This window comes from Lycorma delicatula, chromosome 13 (genome assembly GCF_047948215.1).
Source record: "Lycorma delicatula isolate Av1 chromosome 13, ASM4794821v1, whole genome shotgun sequence".
Taxonomy (NCBI): Eukaryota; Metazoa; Arthropoda; class Insecta; order Hemiptera; family Fulgoridae; genus Lycorma; species Lycorma delicatula.
The window spans coordinates 36,805,197-36,832,423 of NC_134467.1; the positions used below are offsets into that span (position 1 = coordinate 36,805,197).

General features: G+C 31.3%; 1 protein-coding gene across 1 annotated transcript in view; it reads left to right on the top strand.

The window, feature by feature from the left end:
• Positions 1-27,227, top strand: part of Usp5 (ubiquitin specific protease 5) — a 56,485-nt gene that overhangs the window by 23,830 nt on the left and 5,428 nt on the right. The window contains exons 5-11 of the mRNA XM_075380847.1: positions 323-656; positions 3,860-4,053; positions 7,242-7,313; positions 10,954-11,146; positions 18,275-18,486; positions 21,099-21,221; positions 22,876-23,273. Coding sequence (XP_075236962.1) covers positions 323-656; positions 3,860-4,053; positions 7,242-7,313; positions 10,954-11,146; positions 18,275-18,486; positions 21,099-21,221; positions 22,876-23,273 — 1,526 coding nt within the window. The remainder of the gene's footprint in view (positions 1-322; positions 657-3,859; positions 4,054-7,241; positions 7,314-10,953; positions 11,147-18,274; positions 18,487-21,098; positions 21,222-22,875; positions 23,274-27,227) is intronic.

Consider the following 27,227-nt stretch of genomic DNA (forward strand, 5'->3'; position numbering starts at 1 on the left):
TCCTAACACCAGAAACATTGATTGATGTGTAAGCTGCATTACAATATGTCTTTAAGAACTTGCAATTTTATATTCAATTATGTGAATCGTATAATGGAGGCTGTTTTCAGTAACTATTATAACTTGCTCATTTTCCCATAAGGTTGCGTCACTTTTTGAACATCCTCTGTAGTATGATGTAGTGGTAGCAGAAAGGTGATAGTATAACTTAAGGTTCCTTGATCGACAAAAAACAGAGACTGAAAGTAGAATCAGATGACAAATACAAAGAAGGTTTTAATTTTTGCATATGATTTTAAATTTCATTTTCATTTCTTTTCAGACATGCTGATTCATTACTTCAATTAGATAACGGTAAAAAAATACCTCCAAATGGTTGGAAATGTGAAAAGTGTGATTTAGATAATAACTTATGGTTAAATTTAACAGATGGTTCAATATTATGTGGTAGACAATTTTTTGATGGTTCTGGTGGTAATGATCATGCTGTAAAACATTACTCAGCTACCGGTTATCCGCTTGCAGTTAAATTGGGCACTATTACAAAGGAGGGTAAAGCTGATGTTTTTAGTTATGATGAAGATGATATGGTTGAGGATCCAAATTTAGCTAAACATTTAGCGCATTTTGGGATTAATGTAACTCAAATGGAAAAAGTAAGTGTGAATTGTATTTTAAACCTCGTTGTAGCTTTGCCCATGCTATATGGTTTCTTATGTTTCCCGTAGTGGTCAATCTTTTTGTTTTATGTTTATTAGTCAAACAGCCAGGTGCTGATGCAACCAGTCACACACAGTAATGGTGGCACTGGCTATAGTGGTTGAGCCACAGTGCCATTTACCTTTGACCCCTTAAAAAAATTCTGAATTAAAAAAACCTGAAAATGATTTTTAAATATTTATCTTAAGAGTATTTGCAAGCCCAAATCTACTGAATATCTTGTTTACTATAGTCTGGTTCGTAAAAATTTACAATCACTGTTCAATAATTAATTTAACTTCATCTCTTTTCAAGGCCAAATTTTAAAAATCTGGAAATTGATTTATTGAATTGAAGATTACACTCGCCAAAAATCAAATTGATTTCTTGATTTGTTACAGAGAAATTAAAAAAATAACAGGGTTTCAAAAAAAATTCAAAAAATAATTTTAACTCTTCAAACTCCAAATGAAACTCAAAAAACCTAGAAATTGATTCTTAGATGTTGATAATCAATCAGCAATTCTCCACTATTACATTTTATATATATATATATTAAGACATTTTTTGAAATGAAATATATCCAAAAAACCTTCACAATTATCCCAAGAAACATAGGTAATAATAATTCAGTTACGAAAGATCAGGTAGTTTTTTCCCCTAACAAAAAAAAAACCCCTCTTTCTCTTTATATAGTAGTATAGATACAGATTACTTTATTTAATGTAAATTTAATTCTGTTATTATGCAATATTATTCATTCAATTTTTTCAAATCATTCAGTTCAAATCCTGTTCACAATTTATTAATTGAGTTCATTAAAGTTTTTGCTTCAGCTGGCAAACATCCATTACTACTACTACTACTACTACACACATACACACATATATATAGATATGTACTTTTTTTTTAAGTGAAATATCTAACCGTCTCAGTTATGTCAAGAAACATCTAAAAATTTAGTAGCGATAGATCGGCTAGTTTTTTCTTTAATTTATCCTGAACAAAAAACCTTCCTCTTTATGTCATAGTATAGATAAAAGGTAATATAATTGGTAGATACCAATCAGTCTATTTTTATTTTACATTTTGTTCTAGAATTTGTGTAATTTGTCTGTTTTTATCCAACATTTAATAATATGTTAAATATTTTAATCGTGAAATATAATTATCGCCGGCTAATGCCCAGTTAGAGCCCTAGAAATGATACAGTCTATTTTTTTTGTCCTAAATAAGAAATCTGACAGAAGAAAAAATGATAGGCCTGACCAGGATTTGAACCAAAGACCTTTTGTATGAAAAGATAAAAGTTCTATCCAATCTGCTTAATAGGCCATCGTACATTAAAATTTAGTACTGATTATTTAGTTATTAATTACTGTTAGATCTTTACAGTAATAAAACAGTTAATTTCATAACAAGTGAATGTTATATATGTCTGTAGTTTTTTACTTATTTTATAGGAAAAAAAATATTTTCTGAAGAAGCAGAGGTTTCTGCTCAAGTTCTATAAAATATATATATATATGCTAAAGAAAAAGAATTTGCTCAAATGTATTTTGTTTATTTCAATTTATGCCAAGTTATTTAGATTTGTAATCTGGGCTTATGTAATTACATGGAGAAAGAAATTAGCGTAGCAATTTACAAGATTGAAATCACAACATTGTTTGGTATTTCTGTTCTTGAAATATTTATTTTTGGATCCCTTACACCTTCTTACAAAAGAAACACTTTTTTATCATTTACTTTGGTCAGAAAATAATGAGATAAAAAATTAAACCTGCTTCTCTTTTGAAAAACACTTTAATTTAAAATCTCAGTATAACGGTCAAAAATAACATTTAAAATAACTGTTTTGGAATTTTTTCTTTCTTGTCTCTTTAAAGAGACATGAAATTATTTTAGTGAAAAATTTCAAGCTTTGAAAAGTAAAAGTGGAAATAAAGCAAGTAGATATGGTTGTTTACAACATTCACAAAACTTTATTGAAATTTCAAATGGAAGTTCCTTCTCTTATATTACAAAAAAAATATATATATATATATATATATGTATATATATATATATATATATATACACACTAAGTACTGTTATTTGTGATTTGCTCACTGTGAATAATTTTTAATGAGAGATGATAAATTATTTTTTCAATTTTGACCCCTAGTTCACTTACTGTTGTATAATAAGGTGTGATCCTGTACTCAGGAAATTTATATCCAAAGTAACCATAGCCAGTTAAAAGATTTCCCAATTATAGAGCTTAAAATTAAGTACAGAGCTTCTTAAGTTGAAGTACATAGCTTGGATTTCATGTAATGAGCGTGCTGATATTGCAGCAAAGGAGGCTTGTTTCCAGCTTTCTTTTACCAGTCGTGTCAATTTGGACAATCTTGTCTGTTTCCTGAAAAAGGTGGTTCATGATGAGTGGCAGAGTGAACAGAATGCTACCATGAAATATACCCAATTATGAACACTGTGTCACTGTGGAGTTCCTCTTGTAGAAATAACCGTCGAGAGGAGGTTATTATCTGCTGTTTGTTAATAGGGCATACTAGGCTCACTCATGAATATCTGATGACTCAAATTGATGAACTAGTTTGTGCTCACAGCAACTGTCAACTAACAACAGTGCACCACATTCTTGTGGATTGTATCTGCTGTGTGGGATTGCGTCACAAGTTTAAACTAGAGGCTAATATGCAAACTGTTCTAGGGGATAATAACATGTTGTGTTTTACACTTTCTTAAGACCATCTGCTTATATTCAGATACATAAATTATTGCAGTGTGTTCCAACTACTCTTGCCATTTGCTGTAAAGCAGGTGGTAACTTTATTACTTTAATTGAGGTATATAATGCGATATCTTTTTATGTTCTTATTTCGCTTTAGCATGCATTACAGGCTTTTTACTTTGATTTTTAGTTTTTAATTCTTCATTTTTTTAATATTTATTTTTTACAACAAATATGTCGTGTTTGGGTTATGATAACACAAAAGTGTTTTTTGCCCAGAAAAAGCAAAGTAAAAAATACAGTAGTTTTATGATCTTTTCAGAGAGTTTTTATTTCTAATTTATATATGTATACATTATATTACAGTTACTTATGTTTTTTATATGTTTTTTTAATGATTTATATGTATATAAATTTTTGCAGACAGATAAATCTATGGTAGAATTAGAATTAGATTTGAATCAAAGGGTTGGTGAATGGGCAGCTCTTCAAGAAAATGCTAGCCAATTAAAACCTATTTACGGTCCAGGTTATACGGGCATGGTCAATCTTGGTAACTCTTGTTATTTAAACAGTATAATGCAAGTTGTTTTCACAATACCACATTTCATTAGACGGTAAGTTTTTTAATGGATTTATTAATTTAAATGTGCATAAATAACATTTAAATTTACTCACATTTATTTGAGAATATACATAAAAGATACGTGAGCATATGTGTATGGTGTTTGCTTGTCTTGTTTTTTTTATTGTTTATTTTTACTTTCCTTTCTAGCAGTGTATCCAGCTGTAGCTACAACATGAAAGTAACGGGTGTTTCAAAAAAGGATTCAACCCTAAAATTAAGAAGGTAGAAGTCACGCATAGGTAAATTTTATTTCTCTTTTAATGTCAGTTGGCAACTGAAATGAGGGTGATCATAAATTTCTCTTCCAAATGTTCTCAGTAAATCACGTGTCGGACCCGTAACATGTGGACATGCATTATCCTGCAGCAGGATGTTGCTGAGATTTTGAATGGTGTGCTGTAACTCACATAGAGTTTCACAGTAGGCTTCTGTGTTTATTGTCATTCCACCTGGTATGAAATCAATCAGCAGTATGCCAAACCAATCCCAAAAGACTTTGGCCATTAGTTTGCATCTGAATGGCTGTGGCTTGACCTTTGTCAATCTAGTTGGTGATTGAGGATGACTCCATTCACTTGACTGCCGTTTTCTCGTGGTGTGTAATACGAAATCCATGTTTCATCGCTGTCAATGATTGAATTAAGGAACTCATCGTCTTTTTCTGCAAAGTACATCAAAAATTACAAAGCAGATCCCATTCGGATTTTTTTATGATGTTCCATTAAGACATGTAGCACCCAACGTGCATAAACCATTCGAAAGCCTCAGGCTTTCGAAACAGCTCTTGAAACATCAGGAAAAATAAAGGGGAGTCGGAAATCGTTAAGCGATGATCTTTTCTGATTTCATCATCAACATGTTTCAACAAGTTCTCTGTGCTTATCAAGGGCCTCCCCAAATTTTCTTCATCATTCACATAAATTCTGTTATTTCTAAACCTTTCACACCATTTTTGGACGTTTCTTTCATTCATTACATTATCACAGCGACCAACTGACTATGAATTTCAGCCAGCTTAATGTTTTGATAGTTTAAAAAACATATGTCGGCGGCAACACCGATTTTTTAAATTCATCTTATAATGTAATGACTCGCATGTAATCAGAGATCACTACAACAGTACAACTTACAGATAACAATGCAGTGTATATTACTAGCATGGTCATGAATGACACAGGTTCACCAATCTTAAAGAGAGAAATTTCCCAGCAGTATTTACTTTTGAGATATCCCTCGTACTTTCTGTATAGGAATTTTTTTGTAGTTTTATCAAATACCAGCGCTACTGATTTTTTTAAATACTCAATTTATTTTTTGTTAACAATATAGGAATGCTATTTAAAGATTAAATGTTTTGAACAAAAAGGATAAGATAAGAATAAGTTTCCTTATCACAATGATGTAAATTCAACTCTGTATTTCTATGTAATATATTGCAGCCATATTACTACAGAATCAGTTCTGTATGTTTTTAGTGAAAGTAGTTTAATTTCACTACCAACATTTAACGATAAATATTTGGTATATGCCGACTATTAAACACAATGCCATTGAGTTCCTGTCACTGCATGGCATTCTACTGGAGACCAGGACATGTCACAACGGATACGCTCTGCTCTTTACAAAACTGATGGCGTTGTAACAAACAACACACTTTCTGGTCGAAAGTTGATATGTGGCTGAAAAATTCAAATCTCAGCTTCATAACAATCATATATTTGCTATGTAGTTGGGCGTTTGAACTGCCAAGTGCTGCTCGATGTCACTGTGAACTGAGTATGGGTTAAAATACATTAGTCAACTGGAATAATTTCATTAGAGATTTTCAACTGTATTGAAGAGCACAGGCAAGGTAAAATTGGGAGAATATAGTGGCCTTTGTAATCAAAAAGATGTTGTTCTGAAGACACAAAAATCATGCTGGACGCTTTTACCCACAACAATTGTCAGTAACGTTTGTCATGTCGGTGGAATTTGTCGATTAGTGTTTCGTTGTGAAAATTGCTGACATCAATTCAACCCCTGCTGAATGCTATCAAAGACAACATTCATTATCAGACTGTTCTATGCGAATTCCATACAGATGCACTAGAAATGGAAATGTTCTGCCACTATATTGTGAATCACAGGACCACTTCATTGATTCTCACAGTGGTGCTCAAACTCAAACCATTGATTGCTTATGTGGGTTGCTGAAATGGGAGAATAAAAAGCACAGCCGACCACATTGTCAGGTCTCACATAGAATCCTACTTCGTCGAATTCATATGGTAATCATAGGGGACGAGAACCCGTACCAGAAAAAATATTATATGGATGTGCATCCAGCACTGTTGTAACAGTCAATCTGTAAATTTTCCATGATCTTTAAGTTGATATAAAGCAGTAACATGTAACTTAACAAAGAGATTCATTAAGAAGAGCCACCAATTTCATGGGAACAAGTGGTGGTGCTGGTATTTAGTAAAAGTATAGTTCTTTTAATATCTGTCTTTTTATTAGTTTTTAATTTAAAAAAATATGATTTTATTTAGAGAATATTAATTTTATGTTAAAACTTTTGGTATGATTAATAATTGAAAAAGTTATCAAGATTAATAAAATTCACCAAATTTGGGGGAAAATGAAGTATTTAAAACTATAATTTGTAATGATTCTTTTCTAGATAGATTTATTTCCTTTTTTCTAGATTAATTCAAATGAAATGGAATTGTTTTTTTTTTGTTAGTGTTTGTATGGAATATGTGGAGTTATTAAAAAAAAAATCAAATCCCACACCGTCTCTTAAAGGTGGAAAAAGCAAAGGGACAATAATTTACAAAGCCAAGATTCCATGATTCATCAATCTCCTTGCTTTATCAACCTTGAACAGAAAGATGGCAAATGAGTGTGTAACAAAATTATAGATTGTTGATAGCTACTGCATATTTGTTGTATTTCTACAACTTTTTTTGTTTAAATAGTCGGTCAAAAATCAATCTTGAAATTATTGTTGTATTTGCCTTTGCCGAATTAAAGTGGAAAAGAACTTTAAATCAGAAAGGCAGGCAGCATATGGTAGTATCACTTATGTGACTTTCTTTAAGGTATTCTTATTGTGAAATTGGACTTTTACCATAATTTTTTACTAATGCTTTACATGTGACAATTTTAACAAAAGTTTGCTTTTATTTTCAGATTTGTTGAAGAAGCTCCAGCCATATTTGATTCAAATAATAATGATCCAGCTAATGATTTTAATACTCAAATGTTGGTAGTGTGTTGTTATTATATTATAATTATTATGGTTGCGTATATTTTGTTATGTTTAAGTTTTATAATAGACTCTACTTCATGTTAACGTATTACTTAGACATTAATTAAAGAGAAGGCCATTTTGAACTATAATAATTTTTTTTTTATTTGATGAAGGTTTGCCTGACTGACTTTTCTTTGAACTGTAAAAACGTTTTGTACTTATTAAGGGCCATTCAGAAATTATAAGGATTTTTCAAAGATTTCCTATTCTCAGTTCTTATGTTAACATTATTATAAAAATAGAATTAAAAAATTATGAAAAAAAAAAATTCCGGTTTCCAACTGCTTATTATTTAATATAATTTAATTTTAAATAGATATTTTTGTTTTTTAATAAAAAAATCATTCTAAGTTTATTCGGTACTTACGTATTAACGCTACCGCAGCTATAACTTTATCTAAAAACAAAGTAGTCAATCGGATTTCGGTGGAAAATGAACAGTATTAATTTTAATAAATAGTTATTTATATATATTTATTTTATAAATATAATTTAACCAAACTTAACCTACGCTCGCTTCGCTCGTTAACCTTGACTAATTAACACCGTAATTTTTTGAGTATTTATTTAATAAATTCAGTAATTATTGCAATTATTTATTATTTAAGTAATCAAAACACTCCTGTTAATTAGTCAAGGTTAGCGAGCGTAGGTTAAGTTTGGTTAAATTATATTTATAAAATAAATAAATATAAATAACCATTTATTAAAATTAATAAAGAGATTGTTTTGAATCTGTGTTAAACTCTATATCGGCTATTTTCCACTGAAATCCGATTGACTACTTTGTTTTTAAATAAAGCTGTAGCTGCGGTGGCGTTAATACGTAAGTACCGTTTATTCTTTAGTTTTTTGAACTAAATCATGCAACAGTAAAAGTTAATTATTTTTCCATCTACTAATTGTGTTCTTTTAATCTAGTAATTCGTTTATTCTCTTCAGCTACTATAGGAGTAGGAAAATAAACAACAGTTAATTTCTGTTCCCTCCCCTTTTTTTTTATAACGCTAAATTAATTTTATAACATGTGAGAAAGGCAAAGCCTGTCCAGGATTCAAATGCAAAAACTTTGTGGATTTATATCCACAAAGTAACATCTGATGGTCTTTGCAAACTAAGGCAAAGATGTTACCATCAACTGCCAGGGAGGTCGACAGAAAATTCAGTATAAAAAAAATTAAATATTAATTATATTATTTAATTTTGTCCAGTTACATTGAAATTTGTGTTATAAATTATTCAGTTAATGTATGAAAGTGTAATCTTAAGCTTTTTATAATGTACCCTTCATTTTTCTTAGTTAACTAGCATAATAAAAAACTTTTGTAAGCTAATTACATATTATTTTAAGTAAAATACAAGGGACGTTCAGTAATTAATGGGACAAATTGATGTAGAGAAAAAATTATTTATTCAATGACAATGAAACTTCCCACATTGTAGAAGTCTACCTTGCTGTTTGAATCGCTTTGTACTATGTACAGTTTTTTTGACCGCTTTGTTGTTGTTGAACATCTTGCCATGTAAAAATTCTTTAAGTGGACTGAACAAATGAAAAGGAGACAGGGCAAGATCTGTTAGGAGGATGTGATAACACCTCCCAGCCCAACTTCTCGAGCATTTCTGCCATTCTCTGAGTGATGTGGCGGCACATGTTGTCATACAAGAGAATCTCACCTTTTGAGAGAGTGCCCTGACATTTTCACCTTATCACGGGTCTTACTTTCTGAGGGAGCATGTTAGAATTCTCATGTTCATAGTATGTTGTCCTAAACAGTCTCTAAAAATTGAGTTTTGCAAGTCCCAGAATACCATAAACATCACCTTACCAGCTTACACGTGAGTTTTGAATATTTTTTTTTGGTGGGTGAATCCAGATGTTTCCATTCAAGACTTTGCCATTTGGTTTCAGGCTCGAAATGGTGTATCCATGTTTCACCACAAGAAACCTTCTGCTTCAGATAGTTCTTTAAGCTCGGAACAAATACGAATCTGATTGTCTTTGTGGGCATAAGTTAACGGATCCCATCTTGGACACGGTTTTGCAATAATTCAGCATGTCATGAATGACTGAATGTGTGGTTCCAACACTAATATTACATGTACTAGCAATTTGGGAAATTTGACTCCCTTGAGTTCATGAATAAGATCATTTATGCGATTTTACAATATGGTAGTCAAAACTTCAACTGGTCTTCGAGAGCAATGGAGATCAGTCACACTTGTTCTGCCCAAATTAAACTGTTTCAACCACTTATACATGTAACTGCTGTTAAACAATTTTCATCACACTTTCAACATTCTTGAGTAAATATTTGCTGGTTTCACACCTTCTGATAGCAAAAATCACTAAACGCTGCTCTTCTGGCATACATGTTTCAAGCTAACATTCTGAAATCAACAAAAGAAGTTATGTTTAGGTTATGTTAATTATGATCAAACAGCTGGTGTTTAAATGTGTTTTCAAGGTTGCCAGTTTGACCTTCAAAATTTTTCATTATCATTGAATCAAACAGTTTCATTGTTGTTGAACTTTTCTTTTTCTACATCAATTTGTCATGTTAATTATTGACTGCCCCTCATAACATAACCATAGTTTAAAAATTGAGGTGTCCAGGCTGTCTTATACAATGTTAAATATTTTCTATGTAACAATACCCTAACACAAAATTAGTACTTGATTATGGAACTACACGAGAACCTCAGAATGAAACTTAGAAGAGACTAAGATTCATCTCCTAGATGAATCTTGTTTACGCCAAATAAAATAATTCATACATTAACTTTTTCAATAAAAGATATATTTTATTAAACACTAATCACATTGTTATATTGAATGCAGTCAGCTGCTTTAGTAGGTCAACAAAATACAGATTAATATGTTCTGTAGTTTGCATAACGATTGAAAATTTGTTTCAGTGTTCTTCTAAAACCCTGCTTCTTGTGCCATTGTTTAATTAAATAGTTAGTTTCACAGTTAGAATTTTTATTAATAATCAAATGAGATATTACAGCTAATTATTTATTCTGTAATTGGCCAGCTGCTTTTCATCTCTTTTTTTGAAAGTTGGTAATTGTAGGCATTTTTTTTTCTAAAGTATGCACATTTCATTCATAATAATCCTAAATAAAGTACTAGTCTCATAACTCATCCGCTTTACTTCAGTGGTTTATTGATAATTTTACCCTGTGCTGATTTTGTATTACATATTTGTTTCATCCTGCTGTTTATTAAACTCATATTTTATCTCATGATTTTTTTCTGAACAAATTAGTAAATATTAGACCTGTTTATACACTTATATTTTGAAATTTTATTATACTATTATTTTTTTTTAAAAGTCTATTGCATTATTTTAAATCTACTTAAACCTTTGTTTTAAATTTGGGATAAAACTAGTCCCATTTTCTGTTCATGTAGAATCAGCCCAATTCCAAATTGGAAATTTTGAAGCCCTACAACATTAATACAGCTTGTTTTATCTGTTAATTTTTCTGTTACCTGAATATTCTTAATTGATTTAAAATAAACTGTTGATTTATTATTAATTTTTTTTAATATTATCTTTTTAATTAAACTTCCTTTTTCAGGGCCAAACTTGGTACTGGTCTTCTGTCTGGTAAATATTCAAGAAAGCCACCGGAAGGATCTGAAGATGTTTATCCTAAAGGTATATCTCCATTAATGTTTAAAACACTTATTGGTAAAGGACATGCTGATTTTTCTACTAAAAGACAACAAGATGCTCAGGAGTTTTTTCTTCATTTTATTACTATATTACAGGTAGGTGTTTTATATTTGTGTACTGTTTGTGTAGATGTAAAAGACAATGGATAATGCTGTAGTATCTTTATACAGTAAGTCTAAATTTTATAAGCGTAGTCTGGTGTTTTTACTAGCCTCTGGGTACGTGTAGGAAGAATAATCGTCACTTAAGACAATGTTAAGTCAATAATCGATTTCACGTGTGTTTTTCTTTTTAGTGCTGCAATACTACAGTTCCCTTACCCCTTCCAACCACATCTAAATTACCTTTTACTACCTGTGTGAAAACTAAGCATACAAAACTTAGGTCTAAGTACATAAATCAAAATGTTCGTGTGAATAATTTGTATGTACTAATTTTCAAGTAAAAACTCGGGAACCACTAGCCCAGTCCACTGTACCTGTGGAATTGAAGTGAAGTATTTATTTTGTTTATTTATAAATGTAGTAAGATTTTTTTAATATTAATATTTACTTATAGAAATGATAACAAAAACATCCATTTTCAGTAGTTTCTTTAACATGGTTCCCATAGGCAGGAGATATAAACTTAGGAAAAATTACAAAAAATTCAGAGAATTACATCTTTGTGACCGAATTAAGTTTAATAATGTTAGTTATTAATAAAGTATTTTTTAACTAATGACAAAATTTATTTGATATACTTTCCCAGCAACCCAGGAAAGTGGCAACCCCAGCACATTGCAACTACATGCATTAAGCAGCCATTAACATGTCCTGTTCTTACTTTCATTTTATAATTATTATTTTGTATTAAAGGAGGAATATTTAAAATTGCTGTTAACCTTTTCACAGGTGAAATTTTAACTAAAAGTTACCATTGAGAAATTTAAAGGTTGTTAACTGTTTTCTTGGAATTTCTTTCAAACCATCATGAATTTTTTTTTTGTATTTTAGGTAAGTAATTGCATTTAAATGGCATAAAAAAAGACTGTGTTTAATGACCAGTGGTTAGATATAAACTTACACCCAGAATTCAGTCGATTGAGAAAAGGTAGAAATATAAATAATGCTTTTTGTGATGTGTATAAAAAACATTTTGGACTGGGCAATATGGTCTGAAAGGCAATGACTTCGCACAATGAAGGAAAGCAGCATAGTGAAATAATAAGTTAAGAAATTCTCACTGAAAACATTTTTATTTCTTACTGGTACTTCAACTCAGTAGACTAAAACTTAGATCAACTGTTGTGAGAACAGTGTAATGGTTGAACGGTCAATGGTTGTAATACATCTGTGTGTTCTTTGCCTGGATCTTCTGATCAGAGTAATAGCATTTCAGCAGTACATACATTTAAATCCTCGACTTCATTTACACAAAATGAAAACACAATTACTTATTTTGGTTTTAAAGACGACGTTCCTAAGGTAAATATTATGTGGGTTCTCAGTGTTGTACAAAATAAGTTATCCTAAGTTCTTGTGAAAATATTGATCCAACTTTTAAAATTATGTTTCCTGATAGTTGTATAGCGTCAAAATTCCAGCTTGGATCTACTAAATGCTCTTACGCCTTGCACCTACTTTGATGGCGTTCTGGAAATATGTTAGAATAATAATGACAAAATATTTTTCAAGTAAAATGTTAATAACGCTTGTTTTCTGTACAAAATGAGGTGTTCTGTTCTAGTTTTCTTATCTCTATTTTAGTCACAGTGATTTTTGTTTTCCTTTAAGTTGTGATCGTACATTATTCTTTGTTAAATTGAAATCTGTGTTTCTTAGCATTTTTATGCAAACCAAGATATTAAATATTTTTTATTTATTTTGTAAAATATATAGACTAGTTTTTGTGAAAATATTTTATGCAATCTTAGGTGCAAGCCAATTATTTCTAAAAATTGCTTTAGTTAGTAGTTATTTCTTATTTATGTTACTTTTACTTACCATGATGTTCATCTTTATGAAAAAAAATTATTAATGTTTTTTTTTACTTTGCAATATAATTTACTGAAACAATTTATCACAAAAATATCCTAATTTTAAATGTATATTGTAAGAAAATCATTAAAAAATAAACTTTAAAAATGAATATAATAATAAATATAAACAAAAAGGCATGAGTTTGGCAGCTATGATGATAGTGGAAGCTGCAAAAAAATAAAATATGTATTAGAGTGGTCCAAATAGGGCAAAATTTTTGTCGAAAAACGTGCACCCCCTGATTTAAAAGTACTCTCAAAAACAAAATTTTTGACGCGTTGATGAACCCTTTCCGTTTGAAAAAAGTCATCCCCCACTCCACTTGAATTTTAAAGGGGATTTAACATGGGTTTTAGGTTATTTTCAAGTCGTTACAATATAGCGCTTGCATGTTTCATCACAAAACTTCAAAAATAACGTATATAAGGGTTTTTGGGGTCGGAGAACACGAATTTGAAGTCAAAAACTTATTTTGACACATTGTAACTGTCAAAATCGCTGTCAATCAATTGACAACTAGTGTTTTTATGTATAAAAATCAATGGTAGACATTACAAATAACGTTAATAAGGGTTTTCGAGGTCGGAGAACACGAATTTTAAGTTAAAAACTTATTTTGACAAGTTAAAACTGTCAAAATCGCTGCCAATTAATTGACAACTAGCTTTTTTATGTAGAAAAATCAATGTTAGACATTACAAAACAACGTTAATTAGGGTTTTGGGGATCGGAGAACACGAATTTGAAGTGAAAAAATTCTTTTGACACATTAAAACTGTTGAAGTCATTGTCAATTAAAAAAAATCTGAAGGATAGATTCAAAAAGATCAACTCTCATTTTATTTTAAAAATTTTATATTCTGTTTATAATTATTCAAATAATGTTGTTGAAATTTTATGATTTCTATTTCTATTATTATATTAATTACATATGTAATGTAATTATATACATTTGGATGTTTTTTGCGATGAACATTTACAATTTGTAGTATATATTGCATTGACTTTCATCTCTAGTGAATTTACATCTAAATTCTTTCACCAACTTAACCGTTCTTTCTGAGCAGTCATTGACGACCTTTAGATTTTTAACACAATTCAAAGCAGCCAAATAATCTTCGTTTTCGCTCCACTTACATGGATCAATTTCTAGAAAGCTAGTCGCAAGTTCGAATCGTTTAAAAAAATTCAAGGACTCTGTGTTGGCAAAAACGTTGATTTCTTTGTTTAACAATTCATTAACATTTTTAGTTTCGTAGCGTTTCGTGTGAGCAGGTTCGTTATCATAATCACAATCATCATCTGTTGCAGATGATAAATTTTCATAAGTTTCACCCGAAATTGCTAGTTTTTCAACCATTTTCAGTTTTAATTCAGTTGAGATGTCTTCATCAAAAAGAGCTAGCTTAGCTAGCCAAAATGAGTTTTTTTACTTCAAATTCATGTTCTCCGACCCCAAAAACCCTAATTAACGTTGTTTGTAATGTCTAACATTGATTTTCCTTTATAAGAACACTAGTTGTCAATTGATTGACAGCGATTTTGACAGTTACAATGTGTAAAAATAAGTTTTTGACTTCAAATTCGTGTTCTCCGACCCCAAAAACCCTTATATACGTTATTTTTGAAGTTTTGTGATGAAACATGCTAGCGCTATATCGTCACGACTTGAAAGTAACTTAAAACCCATGTTAATAAATCCCCTTTAGAATTCAAGTGGAGTGGGGGATGACTTTTTTCAAACGGAAAGGGTTCATCAACGCGTCAAAAATTTTGTTTTTGAGAGTACTTTTAAATCAGGGGGTGCACGTTTTTCGACAAAAATTTTGCCCTATTTGGACAACATTATGAGAGTCAGGAAATTTTTACTAAATTGGTCAGTAAAATTCAGGAAAAACTAATCTTAAAATTCAGTAGGAAATTCTGTTTTAATTAAGTTACCAACTGTAAAAATACAATAAAAAGAAATTGTATATAAAAGCTGGCAACTCTGACCGCTGAGAGCTTTGCTTTTGGCAGACTGGTTCGTAGATTGAGAATTATTAATAAGCCCTTAGCTTTAATAATTCAGCAGCCAATGTGTATCAAAATAAATAATATATTTTGATTTATTATAATTTTTTTTAAATTATTTTATTTGAAGGATTGGTATATACTGGATTTTTTCTCTGCCGATAAAAATTTATGAACCGTCTAAGAGATGTTGAATTATAAATAAAAAAAATTATTCTACTACTTAAATAAAATTTTAAGATACAGGATCTATGGTTACAGTATCTTCTTATCCCCCTGATTAACTATAATTGAAATTAAACAGCGTGACTTATCTTTAAAAGTCATTGTACAAAATTTCATTAAAATTGTTCCATCCAATCTGAAGATGTCAAGCAAAACAATAACTGATGGAAAAAAAAAAAACATAAAAATTAAAATTATTATTCTCTACCCTGAATGAATTACTTGAGTAGATAACCGGAGCGGTATACTAATAATGTAATGGAATCTTCTAATTAGTACAAAAATATGACTTCAAATCTAGAAGAAAAAAAAAATGTTTTTACCCGCTTGATCAATTGATATCAAATAGAGATGGCATCAGTGTCTTAAAATACACCAAGAACCAAACTGCTCCATCAAGTTTGCAAATATTAGAAGAAAAAAAAGGTCAACCTGTATATGTTGTAAAGCCTTACATACGCAACCCTACTTAAATTTGTCAATGTTAAAATTGTGATTTTTGGTTAGAGGAGTTTATGAAATGTCAAGATCTGAAAATGGTCTTGACATGCAAAATTTATAACTATAGTGATAAACAAATTAATCCGAACACAGTATTTTTATCAGAAAATTTTATTTTTAAAAAATAAAATGTTTAATAGTCAAACTTATTCAAATTTAATAGTTTGTGTCCTTTGTTTTTGATTATCTCATTAATCCGATTTGGCATTTATTCGACTAAGGTAGAACAATGATTTTTGATTTCTTCATCTTGAAACCAAACTCGTATCATTGAACTAATAAGGCCAGTTTTTGTGCTACAATTCATTTTCCCAAGTCTTCTTTTTAGTACGGCCTGCAAATTTTCAATGGGTTTCAGGCAGGGGAGTTCCCTGGTCATAAGAGTGCTCAAATGTTTCGGTTTTTGAAGAACTCTTTTGCTTTCTTTGACATGTAACATGGTGCAAGGTCCCGTTGGGAAATGAGTTCTGGGTTCTTCTACATAAGTGGGACTATTTTTCTTCGACATATGTTAATGTATTGGTCCGATTTCATCATCCCATCCACAGGAATAAGTGCTCCTGGCCCTTCATGTGTAAAACATCCCCAAAACTTCTTTTTCGTTGGGTGTTGGGAGCATGTTGCATGTGTACTGCCGTAGTAGTCTTCTCATCTGTTGATTTACAAATGTAGGCTACTCTTTTCCCTTGGACAAAGAAATGAGTCTCATCTGAAAAAATAACTTTTTTACATCTCAATAGTCCATTCTTTATGTTCCTTTGCCCATTGAAGTCTTTTTATCTTCATAACCTGTGTCGGTAATTGCTTCTTTTTAGGTTTCCAAGCAATCCTTCCTACTGCCAACAATTTTCTATTAACTGTCTTATGAGAAACATTAGACGCACTGGCTCTTAAGGTCAACAGTTTATAGTCATGAATTAATTTTGCTTTTTCTTATTAGTAATTGATCCTGTGTAGGCGTGGTTTTCTTTTTCTGTCCACATTTTCCTCTTCTCTTTGGAGAGATGGAACCTGTTTCCCTAAATCTTTTCACGATTTCATTTACAGTACCTCTCTTTTTTGCTGTTTAGCCTCCGGTAACTACCGTTTGGATAATTCTTCAGAGGATGAATGAGGATGATAAGTATAAATGTAGTCTCATACATTCTCAGTTCGACCATTCCCGAGATGTGTGGTTAATTGAAACCCAACCACCAAAGAACACCGATATCCACGATCTAGTATTCAAATCTGTGTAAAAATAACTGGCTTTACTAGGACTTGAATGCTGGAACTCTCGACTTCCAAATCAGCTGATTTGGGAAGACGCGTTCACCACTAGACCAAGCCGGTGGGTTTCATTTACAGTACCTAAACCCAACCCCACACTACACTCACTGGCAACCTGTCATTTGTGTGTGTTGTGACAAAGCAACAATTTTTGACCACTTCTGTGAGATATCCATTGTATTAACTAGAAATGAATAACAAACTTATAACAGAAACTCACAAGGTCACAAAAACTAATTAACAATGAATTATAAAAGCACAAAAATCACTAATTCTGTTTGTATATAAACCAACAACATAACCTGAAACACCAACAGTAAGCAGTCTGCCACAGAATGAAAATTTCTTACAACAGAAAAAAGATTCCCTTTATTTGGATTAATTTGTTGGCTATTGTAAATAGGTGGGAAAGTAAAAATGAAAGGATTCTTGTTTGAATTTTAAAGTAGCACTGCTTTTAAGCATGTTTTTAACAAATCTATGAATAATCGCCAATTGTCTGCATTATAAGCAATACAGAGAGAAGCCCTGTATATGACAACAGGAACACAGCAGATCTTCATAGTGAAATATTTCATCATGTCTTTATTTCTGTTTCTAAAATATGAAATTTAATATGTACTACCACACAAAAGTTTAAACACCAGTGGTTTTAGCTGCACTGAAAGATTGAGTATTTTCAAAGAGAAATAGATTATTCTAGGAAGCTTATTCTGCAATTGGTCGCACTTTTAGCTATATCAGGTATGATTTATCTAAAAGATAACAGATCTTTTCTATTATGCATAAAAAAATGACTTAGGAGATGTTTAAATTTAGATAACTCAAGAACATGACATGGTAGAGCATTCTTGATTACATTTTCTGTTTTAGCATAAAAAAATACTTTATGAAACACTCATTAGTGTATCCGTATTGAAAATCGTGTAGACCAGTGTTATTAATGTAGTAATATTTTAAAAAAGGGAGAGATTGAGGAAAATTTTATGCCAGGTAGGCATTAAGGTTAGGTGTAGAAGTGATCAGATTGTTAAATATTGTTATTACCGCATTAGTAGTTTACAATTAAAAATCAGAACTAAAAATTGAGCTTAATCTCAGTTATTTAATTGCTCTTTTATATTTAATTATATTGATATTGATTAATAATAAATAAAATACGGTTGATATTACATTAAATTTTTTTTATTGCAGAGAAACAGCAGGCATATTCAAGATCCGTCAGATGCATTTAAATTTCAAGTCGAAGATAGGTTTGAATGTAGTGGGAGTCATAAAGTTAAATATACATATAGAACTGAATATTGTTTACCATTACCAATACCACTAGAAGCAGCAATAAATAAAAATGAAGTCGCTAATTGGGAAGCTAAAAAAGCTGAGGCTGAAGCTAAAGGACAAAGAGTGTAAGTTTGTTTTTTTTATTTTATTTTTTTTACCCTATGATCTGCTTCATTCTTCTTGAATTTTTTTTTTGCCCTTCCCAAAATGAAAGACAACTGTCTTTATTTTAGTATTGCCCATATTATTTGGATTGTAAACATTACAAATTTGCGTGTAAATTTCAGCCACTGAATTTTTTTTCGCCATCAAAAATAAAATTTTCATACTTCACACTTGGCAGGATTATGAATTGTAACGTACATTATAAATTGATGAATATAAACAACTAATAACAGAATGACTAAACTATTGTTGCTAAAAGCTGACCATTAATTTAATTAACTGAACTACACAAACGCCATCTGTTTACATCTTGTATTAGGTGGAGAAATTAAATAAGGATCATACTTTAAAAACGTGCCTCATAATTTTTTTTTTTTTTTTTAAGTATGTCTTACGGGTTGCTCAGACTACTTTCTTTTAATCAAATTCTGATTTTTTACATCAGCTATGTTAAATTTTGATAAAACTACAGGGTGATTTTTTAGTCCTGTTACCCAATTGTTAATGTCTGATAATTTTTTTCTAAGAAAGGGAAATTTTGTTTTGTGACATGATGTTGGTAGCGCTACTCAACCGGTATAGATACAGCAGTGTGAGTTGATTCTTCTTTAGCTGTGTACACTCTTGTGCCGTTTCCGGTCGTGTTACGAACAGAATGTCTTTTACCATAGAACAACGAGTTTTCATTCTTGAACAATATTTTGCTACGAAATTGTATGAGAGTGTAAAAGAATCATTTCAAATTAAATTTGTTGGTTTTCATCCGCCACAAAAAATGTCAATTTCTAGGCTAGCAAACCGATTTCGAGAGACAGGTAGTGTTTGAGACACAAAACGTAGCGGTTGACCGACTCGCTTGACAGATGACGTTTTAGAGAATGTGAAAACAAGATTGCTCAATTCTCCACGGAAAAGTTTACGAAAACTTTTCACGCAAGTCGGTTTGTCATATTCAAGTGTTCAGAAAGCCGCTAAAAAATTGAAATTGTATCCGTGTCGCGTACGATTAGTCTAAGAGCTTCAGCCTCCAGATTTAAACAAGTGATTGCAAAATTGCTGTTGGTTTAGATCGCGCATAAATGATAATGAAATTTTTAAACACAGTGTTCTTTAGCGATGAAGCTTGGATCCATCTTGATGGTTATGTGAACAGTCAAGACTGTTAAATTTGGGCGGTTGAAAATCCTTACGCTTTACAAGACAAATCTTTGCATACTGAAAAAATTGGTATGTGGTGTGCAATATCTCATCATCGTATAGTCGGACCCACAGTAAATAGTGAAGTATACAGGAATATTGTGCACCAATTTGTGTCCCTCCTGGAACCTCAAGAATGGTATTGCTGGTTTCAGCAAGACGGCGCTACATGCCCCACGTCTCAAGAAACCGTGGATTTTCTCCAAGAGTTCTTTGATGATCCAATAGTGAGCAAGGGCTTATGGCCTCCAAGGTCCCCAGACCTCACATCTCCTGACCACTTTTTGTGGGGCTATATGAAATCTGAGGCCTTCAAAAACAATCCTCACACTATTGATGAACTTAAAGTCAATATTACAGACTTAATGACGAATATTTCCAATGCAACTCTTAAAAAGGTTTCTCCTAATATACTGAAAAAGAGTCCGTGTGTGTATAACTGCAAGGGGTGGGCATTTTGAGCATATTCTTTAACAATTATGTAAGTAGTAGCTTTTTATTAAATCTCTTTTGTAACTAACAAATACATTTTTTTATTCCACCTAAATTTCCCTTTCTTAAATTACATTTAAAATTGGGTAACAGGATTAAAAAATCACTCTGTGTAATCTGACTAATGAAGAGACATCTGTTGTAGTTTTAAATTCACAAAAATCTGTAATGTACAAAAAAAAATGTAATTTTATAAAGAATTTGTTTAAATATCAGTTGGGAAGAAATGGGTTTTTAACCCATCTCTTCCCAAAAAAACAATTTCTAAAATTTTCATGATTTTTTTTTTCCTTTTATTTTCATCTTTACTACCTTCATCCTTTTTGTCAGGCCTGCAAGCTGGTAACGGTAATTGCATTTCCGTATACTCACATACTCAGACCCTGCAGTAGCTGGAAAACTGGTTGGAGAAAACATATATATAGTTATTTATTTTATTAGATCAATCTAAGTACAGAATAAATAAATAAAGTAGGGTGACTTCTTAAGTCATAAGTTGTATAAAAAATTTAATGATGATATTTTTACTACAATATTATATTTTTTGTATACTGAAGAACACATTTTTGGAAGTATTCCAATTCATCAATTTTTTTTTCACAAAATATACTAAATCTTTTAAATTACATTTTAAAATTTAAACTAATATGTTGAATATTTCAGTAAAACCATTTTAAAACTTTTTGATAAACTAACGATGAATACCCTTGAAAATGCTTTGTTTATTATAAAATTAAATAAATATCATTGAGGTAAAAAATTGTTCCTTAAATTTTTACTCTTAGGTGTATTTATTCATAAATTTGATATTATCAAATAAGTTCAAAAGCATTGATTATGAAATGTTCAACAAAATCTTGTTTGTTTTTTTGTTTTGTTTTAGAGATTTAAATTTAGTGGTCAGACCCAGAATCAAATTGTTTTCATGCCTTGAAGTATTTTCACAAGTTGAAAATGTTGAACAATTTTATAGTACTGCATTAAATGCTAAAACGACAGCACACAAGTAAGTTTTAGGTTTAGTTTTATGGATTAATTAGTGTTTTAGTATGTCCTAAACTCACTACCGGTTATAATTTGAATATTCATCCAGCTGTTATGTCAATCTTGTAAAAAATTAAGTTAAAAGAATTGTCTGACCTTTTTTTTTATCAAACCTTGTAATTTACAAATAATAAAGTATACTTTTAGAAGTACAGTGGGAGATATTGTAGATATTAAAAAAAAATTCAAGATTTTGACCTAAAGAAGTAAAAATGTATTTCAATAATCTTAGAGAGATAAATTTTTATGAATTTTTAATTTGATTAAATGAGTAAATTTGGTTCAATTGAAAATTAACTAATATGAACATTGCATATACTGTTATACATCACCAGTACAGGATAGTCTTATTGAACCAGGGTGACAGGCTAGAAACTCTAGCCAATTAAAATCAGTTATTAACATCTGCAATGAAGAAAAAATATTTCTTTATAGGTATTCTTTGGCTAGAAATTACAAATGTTAGAGTTATAATAACCAGAAGAAGGTAATATTCAGTGATGAATCACATGTTTTTAGTCTTAATGGCTCAGAACAACTGTTGTTATATATGAACCAGTTAGAGCCTGATATCTTTAGGAGATTGTCCGAGTACTTTCAGAAAGATATTTTGGAATTATTTTGCATTTGATGAGCCGGGAAGCTTAATGCCAGTGGAAGGAGATAGAAACTATAAAAAACCAAATTGTTCTTTTATATGTGACTTTAAAAAATAACAAGTGATACCTCGATCAACCAGACTGCCATGTCTGCCATGACAACCAAACACACGATCAGTACAAACGTCATTTTGACACGGACAAAATTTTACCAAATCGTCTTTCTTGCATAAAATGAGATTGACGAAAAATTGCTCGGTCTTTTTAGCATAAAACTGAACCTGACAGAAAATCGTCAAGTGGTCTTCAAAGGGGTTAATAAAAGCACATATTTAAAAGATGTTTTCTGTTTTTACAATTATTTGTATGCTACTGTACACACATGTATTATAATATAATCTGAAATACAATACGTCAATGAATTTTCAGCATATAACATACTGTCATTGCACAGCAAAGAATGTGTTAATACGACCTTTGCTAAACCAAGGGTTCATAAAAGAAATTAAAGGCTCCTATTCAACTGACATCCATGAAGTGAGAGCTTTTTATTTGGTTATTTTTCTCCTTTTCATTTAGAAGGTTCTAGGTTTAAATCCTTGTAAGAGTGACGTGACATCTTTTGTATTCAGAATTCATCTGTCATCATAAAAAAGTTAGTATGGCTACTAGCCTGTTGTTGCTTATATAAAAGTAAGATAAAATTGAAGATATATAAAATGTTGAGATGTAAAGTCTGTTCTATTCAACAGTTGTATCCTAGAATGTTATTCTAGGATACAACTGGTGAATAGAACTTTTCAAACATATACATATACAACGTACAAGCATACATATACATATACATGTAAGTATATGTATACTTTTTATACATATACAAGTTTGAATATACATTCAAACTTTTATTTTGAACGTATAAAATTTATGTTAAGGAAATTTTATTTGAGTATTACTTTATTTATTATTCTAGTTTTATATTTAGTGGTTGTTGTTTTATTGATTTTTTTTTTTTAATAGGACAACAAGATTAGCCTCGTTTCCAGATTACTTAATGTTACATTTAAAGAAATTTACACTAAGAGAAGATTGGGTACCAGTTAAATTAGACGTATCAGTCGAAATGCCAGATATGATAGATTTAGCATCATTAAGAGCAGGTGGGCCGCAACCGGGTGAAGAAAATTTACCAGAACTGCAAGGATCACCGCCACCGTTACACCTTGATTCAAACATTTTATCAACGTTAGTGGATATGGGTTTTCCGGTTGAAGCAGCAAAGAAAGCTGTTTATTTTACAGAATCGAGTGGTATTGAACAAGCTACAAATTGGGTTATGGAACATATAGGAGATTCTGATTTCCTAGAACCATTTGTACCACCTGGAGTCGGTAAACTTAATACTGCTTCTGATCAAGGTGATTGAATTAGTTTTTTTTTTTTTTTTTTACTATTAGTTGTTTTATAAATTTAAATCTAAACCATTAAAGTACAGGAATAGTTAATACTATACAAGGATTTTCATCCTAATTTCTGTTTAATTCCTCATTATCCTTCCTCCTTTCTGTGATATTTCATTCCCTTTTTCTTTTCTTATTTATTTTAAAAAGTAAATAAGTTATTGTTTTTAGCATTTCTTGTAATTCAAGTTTTTGCCAAAAAATATGATGACAATGAATCTTAACATTCCTTGGATAGTTATTCCTTTCCAAATTTTCCTTCATTTGCATTTCTTCGTTTACCTACAAGTTGAAAAGAATTTGGAACAGATTGTATCCTTGACTCTTTTTTCTTTTCTGAAACAGCTTCCTTTTCTCCACCTTCTTTTCTATAACTGCTGATTCTTGTACAAATTATAAATAACTTTCTCTCCCGATATTTAAATTTGAATTTTCTTAAAATATTAAACATTTTTATTTTACTTTAAATTATTAAATTCTTTTTCCCATTGTATGTATTCATGTAATGGCTTTATTATTTTTTAACCTTTTCAGATCATGTAGCCTTGAAACTGGTTATGTACGGCATCAGTTTTAAAACGCTGTTACAAAATCATTTTATATGGCATCTAAGTCTGTTATTTTTTTTTATATTCACAAAAAAATCAGTTTTATTACACAATTTGAACGACGTTTATACGATGTAAAATGTTTTATTTAGACTAGAAAGAATATGACCATTTTTTCTCAGAAATGTGCTTGTGTGTGTGTGTGTGACCTGTGTATTATAATTGCTATGAGGATTATGGATTTATATATTATTTACAAAAATAGCTTATCTTACTAGCAACATATCGATGTATTGAAACATGTATTAAATTATGATATATGGCACACAAAAAAAAAGAAGGAATTTGTGGTCATAAATACGTCACTTTTACTTGAGGTCTATAAATATCTTTTCTGACAAATGATATCGGTAAACATGTAACACATATCGATTCGTAATGAATAACAGTATACAGTAAAAATGGTTTTTTGTCAATCTGAATAGCCTTTTGAGTGGTGGGGATTTTTATAAAACGTAATTTTCTGAATCCACTTTCACTTATACTAACATATGTTACTAATCTGTGATTTATGACACAAGTTTTTCATCATATTTTGCCCAATTTTGAACCGATTTGCTTGAAAGTATTATTTTTTAAATCAGCAAACTATGTTTCATAAACACAAAGCAAAAAAAAAAAATGTTTGCTAATAAAAAACGCGGTAGAAATGCGCAAAAAAATTCTGAAATTAAATTATCATAATTTTTGTACTGTTTCAATTTTTTTTGTTACAGGCATAAAAAATATCCCATCGTAACGGTTTTTTTTTGTCAGAATCTGTTAAATCTCTTGTAACATACTGTAATTTTTTGAAATTTTTTTCACAAGAGGGTAGCATAAGACTATGAAGGGAGGCAATCAGATACCAGCATATTTTCACAGAGCGCTAATCAACCGCGGATCATTGTGATGGGAAAAGGTTAAGCTGTCTTTAATCTGAGGGTCTGATTGGTCTCTCATATACCAATGCTCTTTCTGAAAGTGAACTGGTTATCTATTATGGGGATGTTGTGTATATAGTCCTAGGGCATAAGCACAAGAAAAATATCCTTTTGTAGGCTCTCTCAACCCAACAGGGTGTTTCTGATAAAGCTGAGATTTTAAATATTCTGTTGAATGATTTATAGTCAGATGATGTTACGACTAATGAAACTTCATATCATCTGCGAGTCTGAGAGGAAGTTGCTGCTTTTCGCTCTGATGTTTCATCTGCGGAAGTTACAGAGACAGGTACATCAGTTACAGAGACAGGTAATTTGCAGTTCTGGTAGGAATAAAGCCGCCCCAGGTTTTGATGGAATCACAGTGGAACTCCTTGTTTGTTCTGTTGGAATTTGTGTTGGTACTTTGATTAGAATTTTTAATTGGATCTTCTTTGCTGGTTAATTGCCTGTTTGCTGGAAAAAAGTTGTTCTAAGATTGTTTAAAGGTGGTGACAAGGAGCCCACTGTGAGCTCCTCCTACAGACCTTTAACACTTCTGCCAGTTATTGGAAAGTTACTGAGAAGGTATAGTATGGTTTTTGCCCAGGCAGGAGCATAGAAGATTCTATTCTTAAGATTATGAATATTGCTTCTTCTGGTGAGTCTAAGTATGGTACATCTTAGGTTATCTTTTTGTACATATTAGGGGCTTTTAATAATTTCTGGTGGCCCTCTACCCTGTTTCAACTGAAGCATGATTGTATGCAGAATGAGTTTAATGTGTTATATATTATTTCAGCAATTGAGACATTGTTCTTCAAGATAATATCTTAGAAGCAGGAAAAATGCTATCTAAAGGTTGTCCACAGGGTAGTTTTTGAGGATCCGTGCTCTGGTTTGTTAAATTCAGTTCTTTGATCCAGTACCTAGTGGATGCTACATAATTGCATATACATACAGATGATGGGCTTTTTCTGGTTAAAGGAAATTTGAGGAATGAGATTGAATTCAGGGCACCTCTAGCTTGCAAGATACTCCAGTTTTGGAGTTTGAAACATAAGATGGTGTTTAGGCGAGAGAAAACAACAATGGTGTTGCTCAAGGGCAGATCGACAATCTCATGTATCTATATCAGGTCATCGGATTAGGTATGTCCTGCTGCAGAAGTATCTACCTGTTATCGTTGATGAGAATCTTCGATTCAAGGAGCACTTGCAATATACTGTCAAAAAGACTCATAGTATTTTTCCTGATGTGAGAAGTATGCAGGTAAGTTTCGTATATTTCCCCCAATCAACATATCAAATAATTTCTTTCTGGACATGGTGCTTTTTGAGATAGATTGGCCAAATTTGGTTTGATTAATTCAGGGTTGTATCTGGAGTGTAAGGTCATTGATGATGTACACCATGTCTGCACCAGGTACAAAGCTGAACGTACGAAAGTAGCTAGGCAGCTTGCAAAGATCAGTTGTGATTTTCATTTGCAAGTTAATTGGAAAACCGAAAGGAGTAGATCATAGTTGCTGGCTTCCGTAGATTCTTAACCATGCAAAGGATGGATGAAGGGATCTGATGAAGTTATGTATAGATAGCATAGCTCCCTCTATGAATCATAAGACCTTGCCAATGGTGAGAAAGCTTGTGTGCTCATTGATACAGAGTAGCTGGACTGAAGGTGCAACCATGTCGGAGAGGTGTCTGTTTAGAGCCAGACTAAGGAATGATTCCTGAAAGAGGGCAGCATCTCTTTCAGTAGTTGTTAAGGGCGTAGGTCAGGAGGACTTGAACGGCCATATCAACATTACTCAATCTTCTGAGTACTGCTTAACTGAAAGGAATGGAAAACTACAGCTGTTTTTTTTTCCAAGAAAATGTAGCTCCCTGTATTTCCATGAAACAAAGATGGAGGCGCCTTCCTTGATAAAATATTCCGGAGGTAAACTGGTCCCTGTTTGGATCTCCAGGTGGGGACTACTACGGAAGGGGTCACCAGAAAATTAAAAAATAACATTCCGAGTCAGAGTGTAGAATGTTAGAAGTTGGTAGGTTAGAAAACTTAGATGTGGTAGGAATTAGCAAGGTTTGGTGGGAAGAGGAAAATGACTTTTGGTCAGGTGATTTTAGAATAATTAACTTGGCTTCAAATGAGAAACGAGACATTTCATTCTTTAATTTGAAGTTTATGAATATATCACTATTTTGATTGTCAGCACTAAGATTCAAATAAATCTGAGAAAATGTTGAGCTGAACCTTGTTCTGGAGGCTGATCTCTAAAAATTTGGAAGTAATGTGAGCTTTGAAAGGGAGTGTGAGCTGCGAAGATGATTGTTGAACACACAGACTTGATTGTAAATTCAATTCACATTTGTAAATGTGAAAAAAGTTTGTACAATTAA